Raw genomic sequence first — 25,571 nt, forward strand, 5'->3', positions numbered from 1 at the left:
CAGCAATAGCCCAGTGTTTCAGAAACACTAGGATGTTTTGGAGGAGGAAGATATCATTCTTTAGCAAGCCAGTATTTTATTCCCACAAATATTAGAATATTGAACTATATTTTAGTTTGCCTGGCTGCCCCTAAAATCTTTAAAGTGTTGCAAAAGAACTTGGATTAATAACAAAAGAGTCTATTTCTGGGTTTAAAGCATTATTTTTAATTTGCCCCCCCCCCAAACTGAAATAACCCTTCTCTACTGGCAGGTAATTGTAGAATAATTGATATTTTATATTTAACTATTTTCCATGAGGAAGAAGTGAACTAGTTTTACTCTCTCAGGTTTAAGTTTCACTTTTGATTTCGATGTGGTACCATGAAAAGTCAGTCTACTGATGGAAACGACACTTCATAAAACCAGGTGTGAAAATTTTAAGTAGTTTGTCTTAGATCTTTCCCTTAAGATAACAACTTGTTCCCCAAAGTTGATACCTTGAACTTAACTATTAACAGAGAATGTTTTCTTGGCCTGAGCTTCTGATGTGACAGCAGCTTCTCTTCTGCATTACAGTAAAAACACTGCTTGTCCAGACAGCCAGTTTTTCAAACACCCTCAAAGGTGTGAATCCCGGCGGCACCGTTTAAAAACACCCGTGGTGATGGGTAGTAAGGAGGGCACGTATTGCATGGTGCACTGGGTGTCATACGCAACTAATGAATCATCGAACTTTACATCAGAAACCAGGGATGTACTGTATGGTGACTAACATAATATAATAAAAAAACATTAAAAAAAATAATAAAAATACCAGGGCCTTTATTCTGCATCTTCCCAATCTGTTGAATGTGTTTCTTACTCTTCCTTGTAAGCAGTAACGTAACCACCAGAAGGCTGAAGCTTTAAACCTAACCCTGGAAAAAACCTCCCCCCCTCCCCCCCGCCCCGTTCCTGCCTTGGCCTGTAAAGGAGGTGATGCCAACCTCTGCATGACAAGGACCGGTCCAACCCAACAGCTAACACCGCCCTGCTTGAGAAACACCGTGGGCCCCAAAGGGCTGAGGAAGGAGAAAGGTCAGAAGGCGCGCACCACCTGGTGGGGGAGTCTTTGCTGAGCCCCTGCCCTCAGGTGTTATGCTCAGCTCTTGTCTCCTTGGCCCACCTGGCCACGCATGGTGTCTGCGCGGGACACGACTCACCATTCTGCCTCTCTCTGCAGCCACAGCTGCGAGCCGTGTGGGCCAGTCAGGCTCTTGCCAGAAGCCTGCCTTTGGGGTTAGTGGGGTGCTTTCTTGTCTTAATGAAACAGATATTTTGTTCCCATTTGGTTACTAATGTTCTCTTCATTATCAGGCAGAATCCTGAAGAGGTGGGCCAAGTGGTGGGATTTATCTTTATTTCTAATTTTTAGATGAACTTCTAAAATGACCCCTTCAATTTGCTCTTCTTTTTGTTAAAAAAGCCAAAACTAAAAGCAAAACCCGTCAATCTCCCATTCGGAGACCAGAGCTTGCTCTCCTTTGAAGTCACCAAAGGTTTTCTAGGAGAATGTGTTTTGTTCTGCTAATTAACCATGTGTCTCAACACAAAAAGGAGAAAGACCAGAAATCCTTTTAAATGCTTCTTTTATTTCATTGGTTGTACATTGGGTGAGTGAACTGAATATTACAACCAAAACATAGAGTTGATACAAATTAGACTCCTGTTTACACTGTAAGGTAATGAATGAGGGAATTCTTTAAGTGTTACAGAAAGATTTAGTAGAAATGTTACCAGTGGTATGGCTGAAAGAATATTTCTGTTGAAGTGCTGTTATATCCTGAAAACCAAGAGTGAAATGTAGTTTCCATACAAGTGGCGAGTTCATCTCTTAACTACAGTATTTGTTGAATTGCTATCTTCATGTCTTGGATATTGGTGATTTTATTTTCGTAATTAAACAAAGCATTTAAGATTTATTCATCATAGTCAGACTTCTGAATATAAACAAACTTTTGGCAAATAATATTTATACAGAAAAATAGTTTTAGATCCTCTCAAATCCCAGAATTATTCTATAAAATTACATTATAAATAAATAAAAAGCAAAATCTGTTGTACATATATTTGTACATCTATGCATTTGCCTTGCCTCCTCCTTACTGTAAATGGCATATTTATGACTCTTTGCATATTATAATCACAATTCTGGAAAATGGATATCATAGTAAAAATACAGTCTTCTATATTTGTTTGGGGATACAGGTGATGTTTTTGATGCTCCATTATTAAAGGGCTGAAAATAGCTGTGTGCTAATAATTTTAAAAATCAAGATGAAACAAAAGAAAGACAATGTGACAACAATTAGTCTACAAAAATATTTCAGTGATTCCTGTAATTTACCTTTTAGTAATGTATACTATGTTTTCAATGAGTTTAAGTGAAATAACAAAGAAAGAAAAAAGAAAAGACGAAAACAAGTTTGAATGTTTTAGGCAAGTTGTAGCGTAACTACATTGTTATAGTTGAGAAAATTACAAATATCAATAATACATAAAGATGAAACTACCAAAGAAATACAAGTTAGATACAATACTTTCCCACAAATTAAAACAAATGCCACGATACAAGCACTACGTAAGATCACACTTAGAATGTGATTTTCTTTCGATGGGGTTATCAAATCTACAATATAAGATGGTCATGAGACGTCGACCGACATGAATAAAAATGGCGGATTTCTTTTTTTTCTCCAACAAAAATGATATGGTTGGTGCATCTAGTTTTCAGAACAGGCGGTGATGCCAAAATTTAAAATATTTTACATTCAATCTCAAAAGTCAAAATACTTCAATCACTAATATGTTCACAAAGAAAATGGATGTTTTAAACAATTACACATAATATTCATTTATAACAGCTGTTTTGTTTTTTAAACAATAATTTAAAAACTATGTAGGTACTGTATAGGCTATGTGCAACATATAAAATGTGAAATATGAAATATTTGGTACGATAGTGCTTAAAATAAACTTTAAAACAAACTTTCTGAACAAAATTTAATTGTATCGCTATTACCTTGAAGATCAACCAAGTATTTAAAAAAGTAAACAACATTAAAATATGTTTCATCCATATATAGTATATATATATGTATGTGTATATATAATATGTATGTACTTGTATTAAAGTTTTTTATACTTTTGAGACATAAAATATGCTTTAAGGTGAAAGAATTAAAAGAACTATTTTTTTTCCATGCTGTAGTCAGTTACAACCCTTTAAATCCAACTTTTGAAATGCAAAACAGTAATGGATTTTTTAAAAAGTGAAACTATCTACTTTTTGTTTACATAGTAATTTAGATTAAAGTCACAACTTTTCAGTGACTAAACTCAAACTTACTTAAATTAGAATATTATACAGATCTCCTCACCTACAGCTTCGTTGTTTGACTAGGTTTTTAGTTTAGAAGTTATTGTGTAACAGGCAACCGGATGGTGAGTTTGAAAAACTAATTCCTTAGATTAGACTGTTGGCATGGGCCTCTCATTCTGGTCAAGCTGGATGAAGTCTGGCAAAATCTAGGCACTTCTACAAAGTCTCTCTTATAAAACAACTTTAAAAATATACTTGTAAAATAATACCTTCAAGACTTTGTTTGGTGGGGTATGAAGCTCATACCGTGCAAAGTTTCTTTTTCAATCTAGTTAATGTTATTCTAGAATCACACGATTCAATGCGGCATCTCCAGGCAAACCAAATACCACACTTTGATGTGTCCCCGTACTTGTGCTTGAATTTCCATTCAAATTTTAGACCTGTAGCACAGGCGTGAGTTTTACTTCACTCCTCAGCTTTGCTGCAGCATTCGTGTCGTGAAGAAGCGAAACGCACTCTCTGATCCAGCGGGTAGTAATTGGCGTTAGAATCAAACCTGCCCTCGGAATAGATTTCTGAACTACTGCTAATTGTTTATTGCTAACTTGGAAATATTCTCGATCGAAATGAGTACATTGGTTGGGCTTTTCTGCATCAGCTATAGTTATGGAGATAAGACAATATTCCTAGGACAGAAACTATGTTTAGAAACCCTTGAAAAGTAAACTTTATCCTTTATGTCTTTAAACGTCACAGCTGGTCTCAGGTAGTTAACTATCTTAGGTTGGAATATACTAAGCATACCATATTTAATACTCATATATGAGAGAGCAGCACTAGCTTCTTAGAGTTGTGGTCTGTCCGGAAGAACTAATTCTTTATTTAGCATGCAGTTTGTGGCAACTCTATTGAGGAGGGAACAGGATAGTATGTACAGTAACAATGTTTAGTTATTCTCAATGCAGAGTCTTGGCATTCCATTCCGTTTCTGCTGATTATTTCAGAATTATCTGTTAAAGAAAAAGACAAGCGTGCTTTAGACACCCTTCTGTGCGAGAAAACGAGTTTCAAGTTTTACTCTTTGAAAACAGGAATTTTCTTCCATTTCTCATTTTGACATATTTTCATCTTTTGAGGCAATCGTGATTTTGAGCAATCCCCACCCTTTATGCCGAAACTTTTACACATAAGCGCTCCTGCCATGGGGCCTCTGTAAGGAATGGGGATTCGAATGCACACGACCGTATTTTCTGTAAAACTCTGACAGCATGTGTGTGAGCATGCAGTGTGCTTAGGCCCTGAGCTCCTTTTGTAGTTTTTGCTTCGCGTCTCTTTCTGATATGTTCCCATTATCATCCAAGTAATATCTGCTAAGGTGATCAGGGAGTCTAATCAGAGAATTAGTTTGTACATGGAAAGTTGTGGGAAAAGTTTAAATGTAAATATTTTTAAATGTATAATAAATTGTTATTTATTTGTTAACTTGCATGTAAAATTCAGAGATGTATTCCCATCGAAAGTGATTTTGTTCCCAAGGTGTAAAAACCACCGGTTTCAAATTCAGGGAACGTCTGTATGTCCCAAATTAAAGGGAAAAAGGGGCCACATTCTAATAAAGCAGTTAAAACATTCTAAATAAATCCAAAAGCACAGACAAAGCTAAACTGTCAAATGCAAATCGTGGTCCCAGGAGCTTGATTTCCAACTCCATACATTTGCAAAAAGACAGGGAGGTTGCCCTGTGTGACCCAGGCCTCTAAATGTCAAGCTTTTAAAAAGCCAACCTTTTAACATGTTCTAACAAAACTATTTATTCTTTGTGTAATGCTTCAACCAAACTTTGTGCAATTAATGAAATATTTATTAAACTGCCAAGAATCTATGTTTAGGGGAAAAAAACAGTGACAATTCTTTATGATCAAGCTAATATTGCTGCACAATGGGATCCAATTCCTAATAAAAGCCTCATTTCTATGTATAAATTCTTATCCCATTATGTTAGAATTCACATATGTCGACATTTTTCCTTTTAAGTGGGTGCTCCTGCAGTTTGCATGAAACAGTTTTAGTATTTACTCAAATAGTACCAACTCAAATAATTCCTCCTGTGAAATAAATAGGAGTATCCCTGGACTTATTGGAACGTACGGGTTTGTATGGAATTGATAAAAGTAGAGGAAGAACTCATTTATATTAAATATTTATACAAAATGGAAACTCAAAACTTCAGAGTTCCTGGAAATTTAAAATTAATTGGGAAAAATCACATTCCTTGTCTCATATACCGATAGACCAATAAAACGGAGATGTAATAATTTGATATGTAAATATTATCATAGTGTCTTTGAATAACCATGCAAATTGCCAATATCAAATTCTTCAGATGGTTATGTTATAACTTCACTTTTGGGTTTAGATATCTGATTATTAAATAGGAATTATTCTATTTTGTCCCTTAACTTCAATGCTATCTGTAAGGTTTCCAAATTAAGAACATGCCCCAGGACATCAAATCGTGTCCTTTTCTCTTTCTTCTTTCTTTTTCCTTTAGCAAGACTCCCTCTAAAATATTTATGGCAGAACAGCTTGCAATTTCCTAAGTCAATATATAAATAATATATATTTTGGAATATATTCACATCCTTGCATATTAAGTGACACTAAATTGCCATATAGAATGATATTCTTAACCACCTGGAAAGAAAAATCTTCTACAGAAAGCCTAGCAACGGGCAATTAGAGAAATTAGTTACAGCAAGGCCTTGGACTCATACCCGACACAGAGACATGTACAACCACCTGGGTTAAGTGAACTGTAAATTAACCTTGCAGTTAGAGCATTACCTGGGCTCACCCAGCCTGCCCTTCCCCTCTGCCCCCGCCTACCTCGGATCCATTATATGCATAAAGACTAAATATAAAAAGTTCTACCCTGGTCTATGTCCTCGGCTAGCTTGTGGACTATCCTCTGTGGTATAAAAAAAAATAATAAATGAATTACTCTCCTAGCAGCTGTGAGCTTCAAGAGGTCCAAGAGATTTGATTTTAGGAGGTAAGAAAGCTTTTGAGTGTTTCATTTTTGGGGGTGGTAGCATTTTTCTGGAAAATATAATTTGATTTTTAATTTCTTTTTTTTTTTCTGAGAAACGTAGCTCGCCGGTACAATCTGAATTAAGTGTTCTCTGGGGGGAAACGCAGTCTGGAAATACAGACAGGCGTCTGGATGAGGACCAGCTACCGACCGCCCCTGAAGTAACCTGCTGCCCTTTTGATTTGCTGTCTCTGATGTCAGGGGACTGTAGTGTGACGTGGGACACCACAGGCCCGAGGGCCCACAGGGGGACAGGGCAGTTTCCAGCTGGGGGGTAGCCCTGGAGGGAAGAGAAGAGCCAACGTGTGTGTGTTGGGGGGGGGGGTTAGGCATGGGGGGGGAAGGGTGTAGAGAAGCCATTTCGAAGGAAAGAGGGCTCTTCTGTCTAGTTTTAAATATGGTTTTTCTTTAGTCAGATTGTATTTTTAATTCGCACCAAAGACACATAATTTAAAATCAGATGAATAGGTACATTTGTGGCCTTCCCTGTTGCCGCTCCGATTCTACATGGATATATATGTTCTATACATAAAAATGTCTTCAATCTTCCCTATAATTTTAATGGCCAGCGGGATCAAAACCTTTAGAGGCTGAGTATTTCAATATAGGTACAAAAAGTGCGTTCATAAAAGAGCAGGCTGGGGGCGCCTGGGTGGCTCAGTCCGCTGAGTCTGACTCTTGATTTTGGCTCAGGTCATGATCTCAGGGCTGTGAAATAGAGCCCTGCATCGGGCTCTGCGTCGGCCGTGAAGCCTGCTTAAGATTCTCTCTCTCCCTCTCCCTCTGCCCACCCTGCCTGTGCTCTCTTTATATGTGGCCCTGAAACATGGGCTATGAACCCGATATTGACAAGTCCTACCCTGAGCCTGTCCATTTTAAAGAACAGTGAATTAAACCACAGTTCACCAAAGTGACCTTGACAGACCTGCTGTCAGTGGCATCCTTCCTGCCCTGCACTCGCCAAAACTGAGATCAAAGTTCCTTCCTCAACTTCCAGGCCCTGCAGCCTGGGTTTTCTTGGAAGGGGCAATGGAAAATTCTCCTGGGGTCTGCCAGAGTGTGTATAAGTCAGAGAGATGGCTACCACGTTGGGTCCCCCAGAAATCCCCTCTCTGAAGTGTCATTGTTGTTTTGTTTTAATTTGAATAGATGCCCCCTTGATTTTCCAGGGGGCACTGAGTGGTTTTTGCCAGAACCCTAAGAGCGAGGTCAGTACTGCCAGTCATATTTTTGTAGACACAGGAAAGGCAGCACGAATGGTTTTCACTGGTTTGCACGATGTACAAAGTGCTTGTGCAAGCCAGCGTGAGTTAGAGATGCCAGCTCAAGTCTGCCCGCCGGCATGGGAGTCCCCTCCAGGATGCAGTGACAGTCTGCACTGACCAGGGGAAACAGGGATGCCAAAGGCCATCGTCTATACCTCTCATGGTGCCGGTGGAGATCAGGGCTCAGGGGAACTGCTATAGGAGCCTGGGAACCAGGGAAAGGGGGGGCCCTGGGGCTGGCCTACAGCAAACAGCACGGAGCACTGTGCAGGAGACAGCAGCGACTGTCTGGGGGAGCCGATGGGTGGAGACTGCTGAGGGACCAGGGGCTGCGGGCCCGTCCCCAGGAAGTCCTTGCCTGGGTGGCCAACCACATTCTACCCCGGGCCTCCTCCAGGCGGACGCCGCACACACGTCCGCTCGGGGCGGCAGAACCCCGGCCGTCACAGGTCCGCGGCTGCAGCTTCTGAGGACCCCGGCGCCGGATCGGACGGGGCAGACCTCAAATGCACTGAACAGGCTGCCCTTCTGTCCGTCTTTCTGACAGACTTGCCCCTTGAATTTAAGTACCTTCTCATTTAAGGACCATGATGAAGAAGGGGGATCGATGACTAAACTAAGATGCTCGTCAATCTTGTACGGTCAATCAAAATTCCCAACTTTGGAAAGGCTTACTTTCAATTCCTTTTTCCACCAGAAGGAGAACACACAAAAAATGGGACTAGCTGATGCCCACAAAATCGGCAATTCTATTTTTATCTATTTTTAAAACAAAGACACAGTTGCTCTCAAAGCACCAGCACACGCGTGAGTGTCCGGAGGGCCCTCGGTTGGAACGAGACTATCTGCCACGCGGCCACGTCTTAGCAGGTCCTTCAGGGGGTCGGATTTCAGAATCTGACGCTTCTGCTTAGTCCACAGCCTTACGCTGTCCCCGTACAAGCCAGCACCCAAGTGGCCTGGTGTTTAGCTACTGAAGGCAGAGCGCGAATGGCCCCAAAGAACAGCAGATGGGTTGTTTCCCACGAAATGTGTGATGGGCGGTCCCTGAATAACCTCTGCGTCCTTGGCGAAGTGCCTACCGCTGACCGTGCTGCAGTGGCAGTCAGGCTTATGACAGAGCAGACGGGGTCCCTGGGTGGTAAACCCACCGACCGGGGGGGGGGGGGGGCCCAGCGGGAGGTGCGCGGGAGTGAGCGGGTCAGGGGGCGAGTGTGGTACACGGACGGCCGCTGCCTACAAGGACGGAGGAGCCGCTCGCCAGCCCGGCCAGCTGCCTTGTGCAGAAACCCGGCTCTCCACTGCCGGACCTTTCCGCTTTCCAGAAGCAGCTGGAAATTCAGCAACTAATTCACATTACAGAAAATAACTCTGTGTGGTTCCAATAACTCCTTGGGCTGTGTCCTCTTTGAGCCTCACTTCCCGGGAGGAGCGATCCGCTGAGCCCGGCTTGGAGCTTCCTGAGCCAGGCGGTGGCCAAGGCTGCAGGAGCACCGAGACCGGGGAGGGGGTCTAACGGGGAGTGAATCCTGCAACTTGCAGACCTCTGACTTTCACCCAGAGGAACTGGGTCCTTGACCAACAAGCTCCCTCTAAGAAAAAACGATTGTCCCTCCCTTTCCTGATTGACCAGATATGAAATACATACATGGCCTCGTCTCTTCCAAGATGATGACAGATTTTGGCTGAGCCATCCCTATGCCCTGACCCCTGGTGGACACTTGAAAAAGAGCTGACCAGAGTGAGAAACGCACTTGGTTGAAAGCCAAACAGTCTGTGCAGAGGCTGAAACACTGAACCGGAGTGCGTCGGCACCATTCACTCAACCGCCGAACTGACTAGCCCTCGTGCCAGATGGGGCCAAAGAAGACGGGTCAACATGGCATTTCTCCTGGGCTTCAGAGGCACCGTGTACCACCACTTGTGATGGATAGCCAGGGACTGAACAGATGAATAATTATGGAAATTGTGAGCTTCCAGAAATATTCACACTTTTTATGCAATCATTACAAAGATTCAGGGACGTCAGATGAGCTGTCTTTTAAAATGTTAGCTCAATACTAAAGTCAGTAGGAACGCTTACTGCTTGGCTTAATTGATAGGAAAATCATTTCAGTAAAAAGACCCGACTGTTCCTATGGATCCAGACCACAAAACAATTAGAAGAGAAGAATAAGGTTTTAACTTAAGTCCCCCTGCGGAGAGCCATCCGATAGTGTCTCTGTAGTGTGGAGTTTGAAGATGTGGATAAAATATGCCTTATAAAATATTTGTGTGGTTTTGCCGAAATCTGAAAGCATCTCAGTGGATCTGAATAGCACTCACAAGGGATCTCAAGTGGACATTTCCAAGCAAGGCCGCTGCATTAACTGGGTCCACGGCAAAACTGAGTTTTGTAAGAATGAGGCAGTGTTTCATTCATTTTATATCCCTAATGTCTAGGACAGGGCTGGGCACACAGGAGGCATTTATAAACTGCTGGGTGCACAGAGGGCTGAATCAATGTTTACCGAGGACACAGTACTACGATGCTGGCATCGGCAGAAGACCAACAGACCGCTCACAAGCGAGACACAGCAATGGCAGCAGGAGAACCCTCCGGACAATATATGTCTCTGCAGTCTTTCAGGGCAGTCAAGGATTCGGGAATGCCCAAGGAAAACAAACACATCTCTCCCTGCCCTACTCCCTGTTACAGACAGATAAGAGGGAAAATATTCCAGGCTGGGGGAAGAATCACTCACAAAGATGGAAATATGGCAGATAAACAAAAATGCCACCTGAAGAAAACTTCTAGACTTAGTTGATTCCTTATAAGTCTTCTTCCATGGGTACAAGGCCCCATTTCCTTGGGAGGTAATTTTTAAGAGGATGTGTCACTATCTCCTTAAACAGAACTAATTATTAATTTTAAAACTGAAAACCGAATAGAATTTCCTAAAACTATGACCAAGCTAAGGAGGCTTGCCTGTTGTTCACCATCCTAACAGCTTTTTCTTCTTCTTCTTTTTACAGTTTTTTCCTTTTTATTCTGTCATGCACGTTTCTCTTCACTGCTATCTACTGCCCTCCCTCCCCAACCCTCCAATCTCCCCACTGTTTAATACTCTCTCCATCTCCACACGTCTTCCCCATGGCAGTCGCTACTGTCTGAAATTCCCTGATTTTGTCTGAGAGGCCAAACTTGTGAAGTATTTTGGTTGAAGGAACCTGGACAAAGGCAGAGGGACATTTGTACCGTTTCAGCTGCAAAGTCATTCTGTGCTTAGTCACAGCACGGATTACCGAAGGCAAAAGCAAACGTCTTTGGGTTCGGTGAACATAACTTTATCAGAGCAATTCTAACGATACGTGTTAATACATGAACACTTTTAAACCACTTGAGCCGATTTTAAGACTATGTAAACTTGAACTGCATAAACAATTCAAAGGTAATGAGCGGTATATAAAGAGACACTTTGGAAAACAGTCCTAGTCATTATTTGAGGGGAATGTTCTCAGAGAAGGCAGTGTCTTATACCATATTTGACTTGTTTTCAAAATGGGTTTTTATGTGGGCAGATTTTGGGGTCGTGGGAGAAAATTCTCACACATGACAATGGGTTTCACTCTTGAGAAGGGCGACGTGAGGCTGGCCGGAATGCCCGCAGTATTTAGCAGACCGTAAAGAGCAATATAGTCAAGATTATTGTTTTTTCCTCTGTCATTAACAGGAAGTTTACATTCAAAGTTCTAATTCCTCTGTTTTCAATGTTGTCATTTTGCTGACGACTCATTCCTAATAGTTTCTACCCTATCATAGTTGAACAAAAAGACTTTTTAGATATACTTTCCAATGTATGAAAAATGATCATTTAAAAATATTAATAATTGAGTTTTTGCACAAAAGGCAATAACGCTGGCCTCACTGAGGATTGCCGACCAAGGTATCCACTGACAATTTATATTATCTGCACAAAATAGGTACCTGGAAATTCTTGATTTCAATAAGATTGCACTCCTCACATGAGTCCATGTCACACGTGGAAAAATCCAGACTCTTGTGAGTATGGGGTGAGGCTTCGATCGTGATTCCCCTTCTCTACCCCACATCCAGCCTCAATCAGTCCAATTCCCTGGAGGGAATTCTGAGGAGCATTTCTGCCGCTTTTACTGTGAGACAGACATCTAGTCCTTAGAGCATCTAAAAATGCATATATCATCCAAGGGTGACTCTTTCTCCTGTAGGGTATAAATGAGGAAGAAGGAAAAGGCGTAGGAGAGACTTTTCACTCCTTGTGATTCCCCCAATGTTACAGAGTGTTTAAAACAAAAACACATTCAGGAATGTTGTGTGCATGTTGGGGAAGAGAGGAGCTATGGGACCGTGTTTGCAAGTGCCAGAGGAGGTCAAAACAAAGGGAAAACGAAACCAAATCCTAGCCTGGAGGGGCCCCTTGACAGCCAGGAAGAAAGGAAGCCGATCAAGCTATGGCGTCCGCGGGAACTGGACAGGAGGTGGATGAAAGCACCTGGTGGTCAGGCAGGGACAAGTCCTAGATTTTCTCTTCCTATTCCCGTCCTGGACTCTACACCATACATCTCCCCGCCACCCCACCAACCTTCCCTGGCAAACATCCCAGCCATGGAATTCACCGGGGGTGACGGTTCCTCTACTCCAGCAGGTGGAGAAGGTGAAGGACATTTCCATCACACAGCTGTCCGGGGCTCTGAGTTAGGGATGTGCTTTTGGCATCTGTCTTGAATCTCAAAGATACAGAAACACCCACGCCTGCAGTATCTGGCCTGTTCCATGCTGTCAGTCCAGTACTATCCTGGAGTAATGTTATGAGTTAAGTAAACTTCGATAGGCCAACCAGAGACCTTACCATCAAGTTCATCACTGTCTCTATGGGAAAAGTATTTGAGTTTCAAACCAAGTGACAAAGGGAATTCTGGACAAACATTTTTGAAATTAGAGACTGTCTGCATATTAAGAAGGCTAAATTACTGTATCAAAAAATAATAGATAATATTTGGGTCACACTGTTTAAGAAAATACTCTAAAACATTATAAGAAAAACTATAAAATGTTTCTCTAAAAATATCATACTTAGGATATTTTCCCCAAGATGTGTGGCATGGGAGGCTATCTCGGATTCAACAGGCTGCCTACACTGGGGGCTGTTTCACTGAAGGTGTCCTCTGGGCAGGAAGGGGGAATCTAAGGAAACTTTTTTTATACCTTTAAAAAAGTCTATGCAGCAATGGAAAAGAAATTTCGAGAGCACCCATTTATACCTGCTCTTTTCCATACGGGGTTTTACTACCACTAATAAATTCAAGATTTGGGCCGAGAAAAACCACAGAAACAAGATCCTGTTGGATCCCACATCAAGTCCTCAGTCCTGCTCAACGCCCTGCTGCGTATCCACTGCCATTATGTCGGACTTAGAACCCCGAGCACATTTTGGCTGTAGTACTCATTGTAACAGTGCAGAGGATGTAGAATTCAGCCTGTTGACAAGTGGCTTCTAGGAAACCAAAGGCAGGAAAGTAAGCAAACGTGAAGATTCAGTAAAAGGAACGGTAAGATTAATGTGATGAGCAGGACATGAAGTGTGTCTCTGTGTGTCCCGTAATCATCTTGGACATTTCTGGAACTGGTGGGATGACACTGCCGTCTAACAAAATTCCCAGCAAAATCAGTTGGTTTTTTTCTATTTTAGTTCTTTGCCTGTATGTTTGCGTGTGTGTGTGTGTGAGAGAGAGAGAGAGAGATGTTGGTTAAAAAACTACTTAACTGTGTGTAAAATCACGGTGTAAAGGAAAAATCAGAGTCCTGGGGTGGAATTTCAGGAGGCTTGTCCGTGTCACCAACAAGCTCCGTGACCCTCTGAGCCTTAGTTTCTCACTCGGCCTGTCCCACTCCGGCACCTGTGCAGTCTGGTGGGGAGCTACACCGGGTCACCATCTGTCTTCCCTAACAACTCGAGGAGGAGCCAGGATGCCATGGTATAATAGATGGCAGAATGGAACCCCCCCCCAAAAAAAGAAAAAATATAAAGAAAGTTCCTACATTCTCTTTCATTTCTTTATTGCTGTCCTCTGTCAAAACTCAGGGCTTATGACCAACCTTTTGACATTTCTACTTTTCGAGATGATCCTTATTAGGTGATAATCACTTTGACTGGAATTATTCTCATGTTGGCTTACTGCCTGTCCCCCTTATTAGGTTAGAGTCAGGGGAACAGGGACTGTTTCGTTCGATTCTGTACTCGCAGAATTCTGAATTTTACATGACACATAGTAGGCGCTTAATAAATGTCTATTGAGAAAAGGTATGAAGGTGTGTTGCCGCTGAGCCAACGGTGGCCTTTTGTTAGGGCCTGGCCTCTCAGAACAGACCCAGCTTCCAACAAGGATGGCTCACTGAGGAAGAACTGCCGTAGCACTCAGATACCTGCTTTGTGAAAACTCCTGAAGGAAAACACAGCAACAAGAGAATTTTTAATGTAAAAAGAATAACTGTGCTATGGATTTAATAGAAGTACAACGAGACATCCTCTTTCCAATCCTACTCCCTGCTTCTTTGGAGAAATGTCTCTTCAGATCCTCTGCCCAATTTAAAAAACTGTGGTAAAACAGGCATAGCTTCATACTTGCCCTTTTCGCCATTTCTCAATGTCTAGTTCAGCGGCGTAAGTACGCTCACCGGTGAGCAACCCTCACCCCCAGCATTCTCCAGAACGCTTCAGCGTTCCAAAGCAGTAAACAGTACCTCCCTATTCCCCGCTTATCCCGACGCTTATTTCCTCCTTCCCTCTCTCCTTCCCATGTTTGGCTTCAAAACGGGATCCCTGGCTCTCTGGGTCACACCCGGGTCATCAGCAACTTCCAGGCTCACTTTCTAATTCAGCTCCCTGCCTTGCTTACGACCAACCTCCCAGTAGCTCCTTTGGGTTGCCTCCTCCAGGCCGCCCCAAATATCCCTTCCCAAGTTGTGATGTTCAATTAACCTGAGGCTGCTCTGAAGGTAAGGGTCTGTCGAGACTGTGGCAAAAAAACAGTATCTCTCTTTCTAAATTACCATTGTTTGAAAAAGTAAAAAACGCAAGTCCTGGTTGAGAGGACTCCTCTTGGTAGACTCTTTCCAGCCAGAGTTATCTGCCAGTTTACCATCCTGGGAATGGTGAAACAGTACTCTTGTCCATCTGCTTTCTAGCTCTTGTCTACTGGACTGAAATCTGAATTTCCTTGTGGCTTCATCAAGCAACAGTATGCTCAGACTACTTATGATATTGAACTTGGATTTCAAAAGGTTTGCTTCTATTAGAACTTTCTTCTTAAACGGTTAAAACTTTAAATACTAATAGTGAAACTCGACAGTTAGAATTATTTCTAAGGGAACCATATAAAGAGGTTCATCCCGATCCAATGCTGACCACAGCAAGCTCTCATCTCATTCAAGTATGGGGGAGACGCAAGAGAACAGGATTTGGAGGCAGGCAAACCTGAATTCTAAAACTGTCCAGTCACTTCCTACCTGCTCAAATCTTAAATTATTCTTTAAGATTTGCTCTCCTCTGGAAAATGGATAAAACACTTCACAAGGTTCTGCCGAGTAATAAATGAAATAATGTATAGCAAGTGTCTGACATGTAATAGTGGTTATTAGTAAGTGCTGGTTCCCTTCCCTTGGAAGGGAATAAATAAAATTTGGCTTCAGCTTCTATTTAAATGGGCATTCAAATAATAATGTTGTGCACTTAAAATATTATATGATCGGGACGGCACTCCATCTATGTTGGTAGTAAACCTGATTTCGTTGAAATTAAGATATTAAAAATGTCAAATACACCTACTTTCCTTTCTATATTTACATATCCTGACCTGTCACTGACAACTAACTAAATATAGGCCAGATTTCTCCATTTATTCATGACAGTCTTGACTGTCACTCATAGTAATTATTTTTCAAATGAAAATCTTTTGTTGCAAAAGCATCAACAGCCATCAGCGTCTCATGATCAGCGTCGGTGCTGTAGAAAGTTAACATCGTCTGAGAGGCAGGATCTCCCAGGATTTAAAGTGAGATCCGGCTCAAGCCCAGCGCGTAGGCCCATTCGGTGTGTGACCAGGGTAAGTAATTCAGCACCTCTTATCCTTAGTCTTCTTCCTCTCTACAGTGGGAATCAAACACGGCCCCTAACTCATGAGTTGAGAGGATTAGATCACGTATTTACTGAGCACCTGGCTGTAGGAGGCACGTCAGACCACTGTTTGATTTGGTAATATTTCACCTATTTTAACTTCCTAGGCTAAGTCACAAAACACGAATATTTTGACAAGGTATACACAGCATTTACCAATGATTTGTAGATCACTGCGCTTAGAGAAACCATGACTTATGGACACTCGGCACACCAGTCTCGCCTAACACACGTCTACACTTCTGTCTTCAGAACCTTCACTTCTCGTCTCTTGGATCCCACACACACCGCAGGCAGCGCCAGGGGACTTATGTTGAAAAACAACAACAACAACAACAAAACTCTTAAACACCCTTTTCCAAGGCAAAGAAATAGAGTGGGGTTTTCTTCTCATTCTTGACACACTCCTTAGATTTCCGTTTTTCAACTTCTTATTCAAGGCCATCCTTCATGTCGCAGGGGTCAGAGAAGAGCAAAGAAAAGGTGAACAATAGGAATTGATTCAAACAATTCCCTTTCTCCTGAATTCTCATAACTAAAGTGGTTCTCTGGCCCTTTCAAATATTTTGGTGTCACAATGACAAATATTGGAAGAATGACTGGCGGAAGAACTATGAAATTATTTGGAGAAAAAGAAGGAATCAAGTTTAACATCCCTGGCTATCTTTTTGATTCCTCAAAAACCTTTCTAAATTCTACGGCGGAAGCAAATGTATTGATTATTCAAAAACAAATGTGTAGTTAACATACTCTTGCTGCACTGTGGTTTGACAGAGGACTAAGTGTGGTGTTAGGAGATGGGTGTCTGGCCCTTACGTAACCTTGAGGGAGTCACTTAATCGTTCTAGGTCCTTCTCATTGTGCAATGGAAGGTGAGGGGCTTGGGGGTGTTCTGAATCTGGTTCTGCCACTGGATCGATGATCTTGGAGAAGCTTCTTGGCTTCTTGAAACTGCGATTTCCTCATCTGCATACTGGGGATGAGAGCAGTCCCTTCCAGGGCCATTTGGGGTTTTAATAATTCCTGTGAAAGGCTTATTAGCACCATGTCTGGCTCTTGGAAAGTGCTCCATAAAGGGGAGCTGTTGAGTTGTCCGGGTGTTGTCTATGGGCTCTCTGTCTACTTTGTGGCCCCTTGGATGACCATTTAAAGCACGTTCTCAGGAAGGCAGTGTGGTGAAAGAAAAAGCAGTACTCTGGGAAAGACAGAGATAACTGGGTTCTAGTCCTGGCTCTCTTAATATCCGTGTGACTTGGATAAGCCTCCCTGCTGACCTGGGCCCCTCTTCTAATTTGTAACTTGCAGCACAGTTTCCTTTTGTAGATTACTACGGAGGTATGGCAGGATTGCGGTAAATTCGCTCCGATGACTTATTGCCTTTCAGGACTATGGTGAGTCGATGCCGGCCTTGGGTCAGACCTGCTGTGCCTGATAGAGCCGTGACTCTGGGAAAATGGGTGACATTTACAACGACCAGCTTAATAATGCTGCTCTCAGAAGTGCACTGTGCTGAACAGTGAAGAGTGTCTGTATTTGACGACAGGAAGCTCACCGACATAAGTTCTGAGGATCTCTGAAAACTCCCAAGTGAAGGGAGAGGTAAGAATAATACAACTTGAAGTAAGCATCTTTTAAAAATCAAAGGTATATGAAAATTAAAAAAATCTGCTTCTTAAAAAAAAATAATAATATAATTTGATCGCTGAAAGTAAAACAGACCAAAAGCACCAGCGCATTATACCTGATGCTGAGACGTGGCACATTGTAAATGCTACAGGAGCTGTAGTTTTTCCAATGTCGGAAAATACCAGTCAACAAATTGGTCCTTCATAGTACAAATAAAAGGGAAGATGTGTCAACATGAACCATTTTTTCTATGTGAGTCACTGGAGAGATGTCATGTAGAAGGCCGGTGTGGCAGGGACCAGGAAGTTGGTACAGAAGCTGGAGAAGACCCTTAGAGAGAGCCCTGAATTTCCCCGATTCTTAATTATCTATCCCTCCCCACATTTTGTTTTCTCTCTCTCCCAATTTCATCTCTTCAGTGATGAAGTATCTTCCTCCCCAGTGAACCTGACCTTGGCCTGTCCCAGCGAGCTTCTACCTGCTCGCTTGTGGTAGGTCAGCGTCTCCACATCTCTCACTCAACACGTGCCCGGCCTGCTCTCCCCCTGCCCTCCCAGGCCCTCGGCAGCAGATCCCTCCTGGCCTCTGCAGCTGAGTCGTCCAGTCCTGCCCAGATGCACCCTCCCTCGCCCGCACTCGCCGCAGCGGGCCGCAGCCAGTCGCTTTGCCCACCTGAGCTGGTGTCCACCCCTCTCCTGCAGGTCTGACAAAATCACAGCCGTTCTCGCTGTCTCTGCTGCGGGATGAAGTCCAGGACCGATTCTGAAACTCCCGTCAGAACCAGGCTACTGGGGAAGAAGCTGGGGTCAGGGAGAGGCCCAGACTTCAGGGTCGGGTAGACCGGAGATCAAATGCAGCTCTAATGCTGAATAGAGCTGTGGCCCATGAAGCCCTGATCCCGCCCCATGTAAAAGGGGGAGAATAGGACCCACCTGATAGGGTCAAACGCAAGGGCGCACGGAAAGCAGGATGGTGGCACACTCGTGCCTGTCGGCTCCCTTTTCTCTTTACCCCATCTCCAGCCCTGACATGTCACCCTGGTTCTTGTCCGTCAAATTCCCACGCATCCCTCAAGTCCTCAGCCCCTTTAGGGCCATGGAGCCTACTTCCCGTGCGGTCATGTTTGAGTCTGGCTGTTGCGCTCTGACATTCCCTGATCGCTCCGGCTTTCTCTGACTAGGCGGTAAGCTCCACGTAGCCCGAGCTCTCCGCACAGGCGGCTTCCAGAACGCGCAGCAGGCTCAGCCAGCTCTGACCTCGGAGCCGTGGCCTCAAGCAGCGTGGCCCGGGGGGAACGCCCGCAGAGGCCAAGCCTGACCTGACGCCAACCGTCCGGGACACGTGGTGGCGTCGTGTCCGGTCAGAGAAGGAGCAGTCAGGGTAGCTGGCCAGCCCTCCTCCTCGGCGGGAAGCCCCAAGGATGTCTCCTCTCCCTCTGCCCACACAGAAAGCCTGGCAGCTCCCCGAACACGCCGGGAGCCGAGCGCGAGGGCAGGCAGCAGGGGCAGGACTTGGGGAGATAAATGCCTATAAATCAAAACTGTACTCTGTTCCTAACAAATTTTATTAAGACTGAGAGAGACCCCAGGGCTCCTGGTGGCTCAGTTGGTTCCGCACCCGCCTTCAGCTCGGGTCCTGGTCCCAGGGTCCTGGGACTGAGTCCTGCATGGGACTCCCCACTCAGCGGGGAATCGGCTTCTCCCTCTGCCTCAGCCTCTCCCCCTGCTTGTGCTCTGTCTGTCTCTCAAATGAATAAAATCTTCAAGAAAGACTAAAAAAAAAAAAAGGCTGAGACCCCATTCATCTTTCAATCCTTGAAAATAGATCCGAATTCCTGCCGTGTAGCCCGGCTCTCTTCCCTGACAGCTCTGGAGCCGGAACAAACACGCGTGCGGGATGAACCGTACATTCATTCTGCTCGAGAGAGGAAACCCCCAAATGAGCCAAGCTGAGCATGATTTTATTACCATCAACAAAAGCCCAAATACTGCTGGGAGTAGAACTTCTCCATCTAAAAAGATTCCCCCCAAATTCCATCAAAATGCAAAAGAGGATGGGATTTGAGGCATCATAAATAGGACAAGCCACCAGGCAGTCAAGTTCCACATAAGGACCCTTGACATTTTCTCTTCAGCTGCACAAAACCGGGGCTGATGATATGTCTTTAGGTGCTATCTACAAAACAATTCCACCCAAGTTTCTCACCGTGAGGTGTAAATTATTCGTGAGAAACGAAAATGTACTAGATGACAACACTTACATAACTTAGCGTTTCCTCAGAGAACCTGCAGAGACGCTTATTAATTAAACCTCATGGTAGTTAGTCCTGCAAAGCAGCGGCTTCCGAGGCAGAAAACTAAAAGGTCTACTGTCCTCTTCTTTTCTGACTTCTTGAAGAGAAAACATAAACTGCCTCTGTATGGCTCTCTGAGATCCAAGACCCACCTCTCCTCTAAAAATGTTTTGACCACACTCTGATGCTAAGTCTGGTCCCAACGCCGAGTCACAGCACGCATGGCATTTTCACTCAAGGTGCAAGCAGCTCTAACCGACAGCGTTAACGGAATGTAAAAACCGCGATTTCAAAAATTCGCTTTTTTTCTTTTTACTTGAAGAGATATGGCAAGCTCCCATCTCCAGCCCCCCTACACGCACACACACACACACACACACACACACACACACACACCACTCTTACTGCTGCCATTCTCCACAAAATATTCGATGTGACAATCCTGCCTCATTTGAAGCAAGCCGATCCATGGCTGAAATGGAACCCCCTTCTGTAGTTGAACACCGGCGAAAAGTTTAAGCTGGCTACGTAGCTTCGGCAGCCTGAGCCGAATGCTGAGACAGATGTCTCCACCCGAGTACTAGTGACCGGGGCTGGACTTTGATATTTGCCGTCTGGGCCTTTCTGGAGCACAACACAGTGGGGCCCCAGCTGCTTCCCACCCTCTGTTCCCGGGAACCAGCAAACTGGGAGGAAGGAGGAGTCTGAACATCTGTACATGAGGCCAGTTACTACCCTGCGTTCAGCAGGCAAATCTCCCAGAGGCCTCCCCCCGCACCAAGGCTTTGCAGAATCAAGATTTTTCTTAAGAAAAAAAACAGGCTCCAAATGGGTCAAGTGGGGAATAGTGGGGAATGTTTAATGCCTCCTACATTTATCCGAATATAGTCCTGACAGATGGCTTTGCATAACAGATGTTTTATAAAACTCTTTGAGATGAGAGTTTAAGTAAAACATGACCTTCCCTTTCTAGATTTCTCGCCTAGTGCAGGCTAACTTACATATCCGAAAATCTTTATACAAATAGTTTTGAAGTTGTGTTCACATTTATTTGTGAGCAGGAAGTAAAATGTGATGCTTTTAAGCTTTTCTTCTTCCCTCTCCAGTAGTCCGTAGCAGGCCGGATAAAGCGTAATGTTGTGAACCCAGTTGCATGTAATTATTTTATTTTTCATACGATATTGTTGCTGTTGATTATCATATACAGTAAATTTGTATCGGGCAGGTGTGGAAAATGGGATTTTCTGACTTATCAAATATTCTAATAAATAGAGAGTTATGTGTATATATTATTAACTAATTTTCAATAAACTCTTCCTCGGGTCAACTTTCTGTTGAATGGATTTAATCTTGGGAGAGTGTTCAGGAGATGTGACAAGACCTAGAGGTCAGAATTTTAAACCGGAATCATCACTTTTTGTAGATGTGATTTTTTTTTTAACATCTTGCCAAAAATAGAATTTGTTTCCACCAGCTTTAAAGGTACTGGTGGGGTGGGTGCTCCATTAAAAGTTTCCTAAAATCCAAGGGTAAGAATTTTTCTTCCTAGCACAGGCTCATTTTCCAGAATGAATTAGATGGATAATTGCCCTCGTTGCCCCCATAGCCCTCGCTGTGGAAACATGGGCAATGTGTGTTCACTCCACACCTAGAAGGCTCTTTCTTTTGAGGAAAGGCTTGGGAGATCCTTGAGCTTTTGTGGCTCTGAAGTCTCATTTAGGTAGGAAGTGGGAAGCCACACATCAGGAGTGCATTCAACTGCTGTCCTTGAAGGGACTGAGTTCAGGTCCCTCAAGGGCGACTTCCTGTGGCTAACCCTTCATGTCAGTCCAAATTTCCTTTTCTGCTATGGGACATTTACTGGGATGGGTTTTGGCATAGTAAGAAGTAGTTTTTATGTTTCTGTTGGGTTAAAAGTAACTCTCCCCCACGTAAGGGGCAAAGGCAAGGCAAACGAGGCCATTGCCAGGGACCACTGTCTCAGTTGGGGCTCTTGGTAAAACCCCTCGAGGGTCTCCACAGACTTTCCTGCCTCAGATCCCTCTGCTCATTCTCCCTGGAGTTCTGTTCCGTCACTATCCTTCCTGAAGACCGTCATCGCCCCAATCAGGCAAAACCCTCTGCCCTGGCATTGAAGAATCAGACCCAGCTGCGCCACCCCTGCACACCGAGGCTCTGACCAATCAGACTGTTGGCTCTCTGCCTCGAGTACGCTCCCCTGCCCGCCCATGCGCACGTGAGCTTGCCCTTCTGTCTCCCGGGCGATGCTCTGAGTCCTTGGAGGACTCAGAGGCCAGAGAAAGCACGTCTAGCTGCAGGGCTGCAGGAAGCCTCACCACATAGACTGTATTTTAACTGGGCCTTCCAGGATGTTCTTAGGTAAACTGAATTAACTCTGTATATAAAGAAAGAAGCTAAAACTTAAAATGTACTTATTTGGAAATTATTTTCTCCCCTCTTGAAATGGATGTAGTTTTGAAAAAAAAATAATAAAGCAATGACGGCACAGACTACTAAAATAATTCAAGTTACAGGCATTTCACTCTGTACTCTTGTTAAATAAAATGTCTTACAATATGAAAAAAGCTAGGTAATCCAGTATACTGAGCCGTATACCTGTTCATCTTGTAATGTGTCCTCTGAGTGAAATCTGTCCCACTACAGGCATCTATGGACGTACACGTTCCGACCAGCTGTTAGGCCGAAACTGACTCATTTGTATGGTATTCTCGTTTTCATTTCCGATTTTCCCTGTTATCAAGCCATTTGTTGGCTGATGGGCAGAACTAAGAGTAACGTCTAGGGCAGTGATTGGCACCAAACAAGCCCCTGAGCCTGCTTCACTAGGACTAATGATGAATTCTTTCTTACTTCTCATCTTACTTGTATAGATGCTGCTCGTAATTTTCAGTCTCCTCACTGGTTATGATATTACACAGAATATTCACATACGGTTATACATTATTATGAATACGAATCCGCTAGATGGTTCTAGACGTGAGCTGGTTATTACACCTCTGGCTTGAAGCCAGGCTCCAATTCGGTTCATCTCCCCGGCTTGGGAGTGACCTTGGTTTGGGCTGCATCACAACACTCGTCACAGTGTGTTGCTATTGGGTCTCACGTGCAAGACAGGTGTAATTGGCGAGAGAAGTGACTTTTGTGTGTTCATAATTGTGAAAAAGGTGGTGTAGCATGGTGGTTAAGAACAAGGCTTCTGGAACCAAACTGCCTGGGAATCAGTTCCAGCAAGACCGTTTATTAGCTGTTTAACCTTGGCCAAGGTAGTTAACCTCTGTTTCAGTTTTACCATCTGTAAAATAGAGAAGACCAAAGTTGTCTTCATAAAACTGTGGTAAGGATTAAGCCAGTCTATCTATACATATCTACCCTTTCTCATATAATATGAAATATATGGTATGATATATAATGTAATACGTAATGCATTATATGAGAGAGAATCCATTTAGAATAGTATCTTGTACATAACAACCCATTTGTAAAAAATAATATTAGGTAATAATAAAATTATTAAATATAATTTGTATATTAAGGTCCAAAGACCTTAGCTCAAACAGGAAGTCACGGCTAGCAAATGTGTTCATTGTATTTTTGTTTACGTATCTATGCCCGGAGCCAAGCGACCAGCAAAATTGTTTTATATTTCCCCAAAGTATTTGGGTTTTGTCGTCACTGAATTTCAAGCTACAAGTCTAAGTTCAGTTGCAACTTTCATTGCCGGCCCCTCGACAAAGCCCCGAGGCTAGAATTTACAGATTTGTGGCTTGTTCATCGTGGCTCACCACGGACCAGCGTGCAAAGGAGACTGGACCGGAGGATCTGTCATGGGATGTTCTGGTCTATCTTCTGTCTTCTATGAATGACTTGGATCTAATTACAAATACCTAAGAGGTTTAAACTATTTGAACTGACAGTCTAAATTGATCCAGTGAAAGACTGTCAAAACTCGAGCACGTTTTGTGTGAAAGACAGATCACTCCACGAAGGAAAAAGGCGGCAGGATGCTTAGCACACCTGAGCTCTGAAATCCCGAGCTCTACTTGCCAAGTGTGCTGGTGTCTACCTTTCATCATCCCAGACTCGGGGTCCAGCACAGCACCTAAGGGACCACGGCTCTGCTGGATCTCGGGGCTGGAAGGGACTTCAGAGGTGATCTAATACTAGGCTTCCTCTCACAAAGGAGGAAACTGAGACCTACTACGTTTAAATGACACCTCGATCACATACTTATGATTCCATCTGAGTTGAAAGGGTGAAATTAATAAGAGGATAATGGTCACGTCACAGCCAGCAGCAATCTCTGACTTCAGGAGCCCTGGAAAGATTTCCAAGTTCTTTTGCTGCGGCTTCGGTCTTTGAAACTTGTTGAAAATATGCAAAAAATATCATGTCTGAGAAATTTATATTTACAACTATTTCTTTTTCTGTGCTTTTCTTGGACAAGCAGACCTTCACCAAGAGCTGCCACAGGATTTCTCTTCTTCGTTGCTGAAGTGGAATCCAGCAACTGTTACATCCGATAAACTGCGCAACGCAGGGTCTAGGATTCTCGAAGCTACTGTCAGATACTTCTTCAATAATATTTCTTTAAATGTAATTGCAGTTAAACCTGTTAGTTTCTTTACCAATTGCAGTCTGCTGTAAAACAAAGTATTTTAGTCTCTGCATATCCCATGCTTCCTACTTCTGCCTCCCTACACACAAGCCTGCACATATATGCACGCTAAGTCTCCAAGTTTTCTCCACCGAAGGAGGCCCAAAAAACCACCGGGCTGGAAAAAATATCTATGATACGTGACTAAGTACTTATCATAGTAACGGAATTTATGCTCAAACTCCAAAGTATTTATCTTGACTTCCTTTCCATTCTTAGGAAGGATCTCACAGTATTAGAAGTGCTTCACTTTTCTGGGGGCCTGGGTGGCGCAGTCGGTGAAGCATCCGACTCTCGGTTTCAGCTCAGGTCCTGATCTCAGGATCCTGAGATCGAGCCCCACGTTGTGCTCTGTGCTCAGCGTGGAGTCTGCTCAAGTTTCTCCCTCCCCCTCTCCCTCTGCCCCCTCCTGCTGTGTGCCTGCTCCTGCCTGCGATCTCTCTCTTGCTACATGAAAAAAGTACATAAAAAAAGAGGTGCTTAATTTGCCATCATCATGTAATGTATTATGTAATAACACATAATAGTACTACTATGACATAGTAGTACTACAAACTACGTGTTTTCTTGTTTTATATGTTATATATATTATACTTGTTTTCTTACGAAAAGACTTTGTCACGAAAATTCTATCAAAAATCACAAAAATGTGGTTCAAGAAGGCAGGACTCAGACATAAATATCCAGATATCTAGCTTCCTCATAACAAACAAGCAAACGAAAGGGGGTGCTTTGAACCTACTAATGGAAGGATGCAAACTTTCTCTCCCTCTTCCAACCCGTCATTTCTTTGGACTCTTCCCGGCTAAGACACTTATTTGCTATTCTTCGTTACATCTGTTTGGAAGCTGAGTTGGCTTTCCTTAGAGGTAAGCTGGCGTTTTTGAGGTGGTAAGTGAAGCGATAAACAATTAGCCACAGTCTGCATCTGCCTCTGAAAGCGCGTGGGCTCGCCTTCCCCCTCCTCCTCCTTTCCTGCTTCGTCACAATTGAGAGAACACAGGCAGAACTATCATGGGATGGCACTTTCATTCCTTCATTCAAGTGCGCTCCCACTTGTCTTTTCAGTGATGAAACCTACGG

The 25,571-nt window shown here is 43.5% G+C and overlaps 1 protein-coding gene across 5 annotated transcripts in view; it reads right to left on the reverse strand.

Annotated features, from left to right (window-relative positions):
• Nucleotides 1–1,593: 1,593 nt before the first annotated feature.
• Nucleotides 1,594–25,571, reverse strand: part of MBNL2 (muscleblind like splicing regulator 2) — a 154,239-nt gene continuing 130,261 nt past the window's right edge. For all 5 annotated transcript variants that reach the window (XM_045810981.2, XM_045810983.2, XM_045810980.2 and 2 more), the window contains one exon: nt 1,594–4,356. In XM_045810981.2, the coding sequence (XP_045666937.1) occupies nt 4,342–4,356 (15 nt within the window). In that variant the 3' untranslated portion in view covers nt 1,594–4,341. The remainder of the gene's footprint in view (nt 4,357–25,571) is intronic.

This window comes from Ursus americanus, chromosome 10 (genome assembly GCF_024610735.1).
Source record: "Ursus americanus isolate L20-20 chromosome 10, mUrsAme1.1.p, whole genome shotgun sequence".
Classification (NCBI taxonomy): Eukaryota; Metazoa; Chordata; class Mammalia; order Carnivora; family Ursidae; genus Ursus; species Ursus americanus.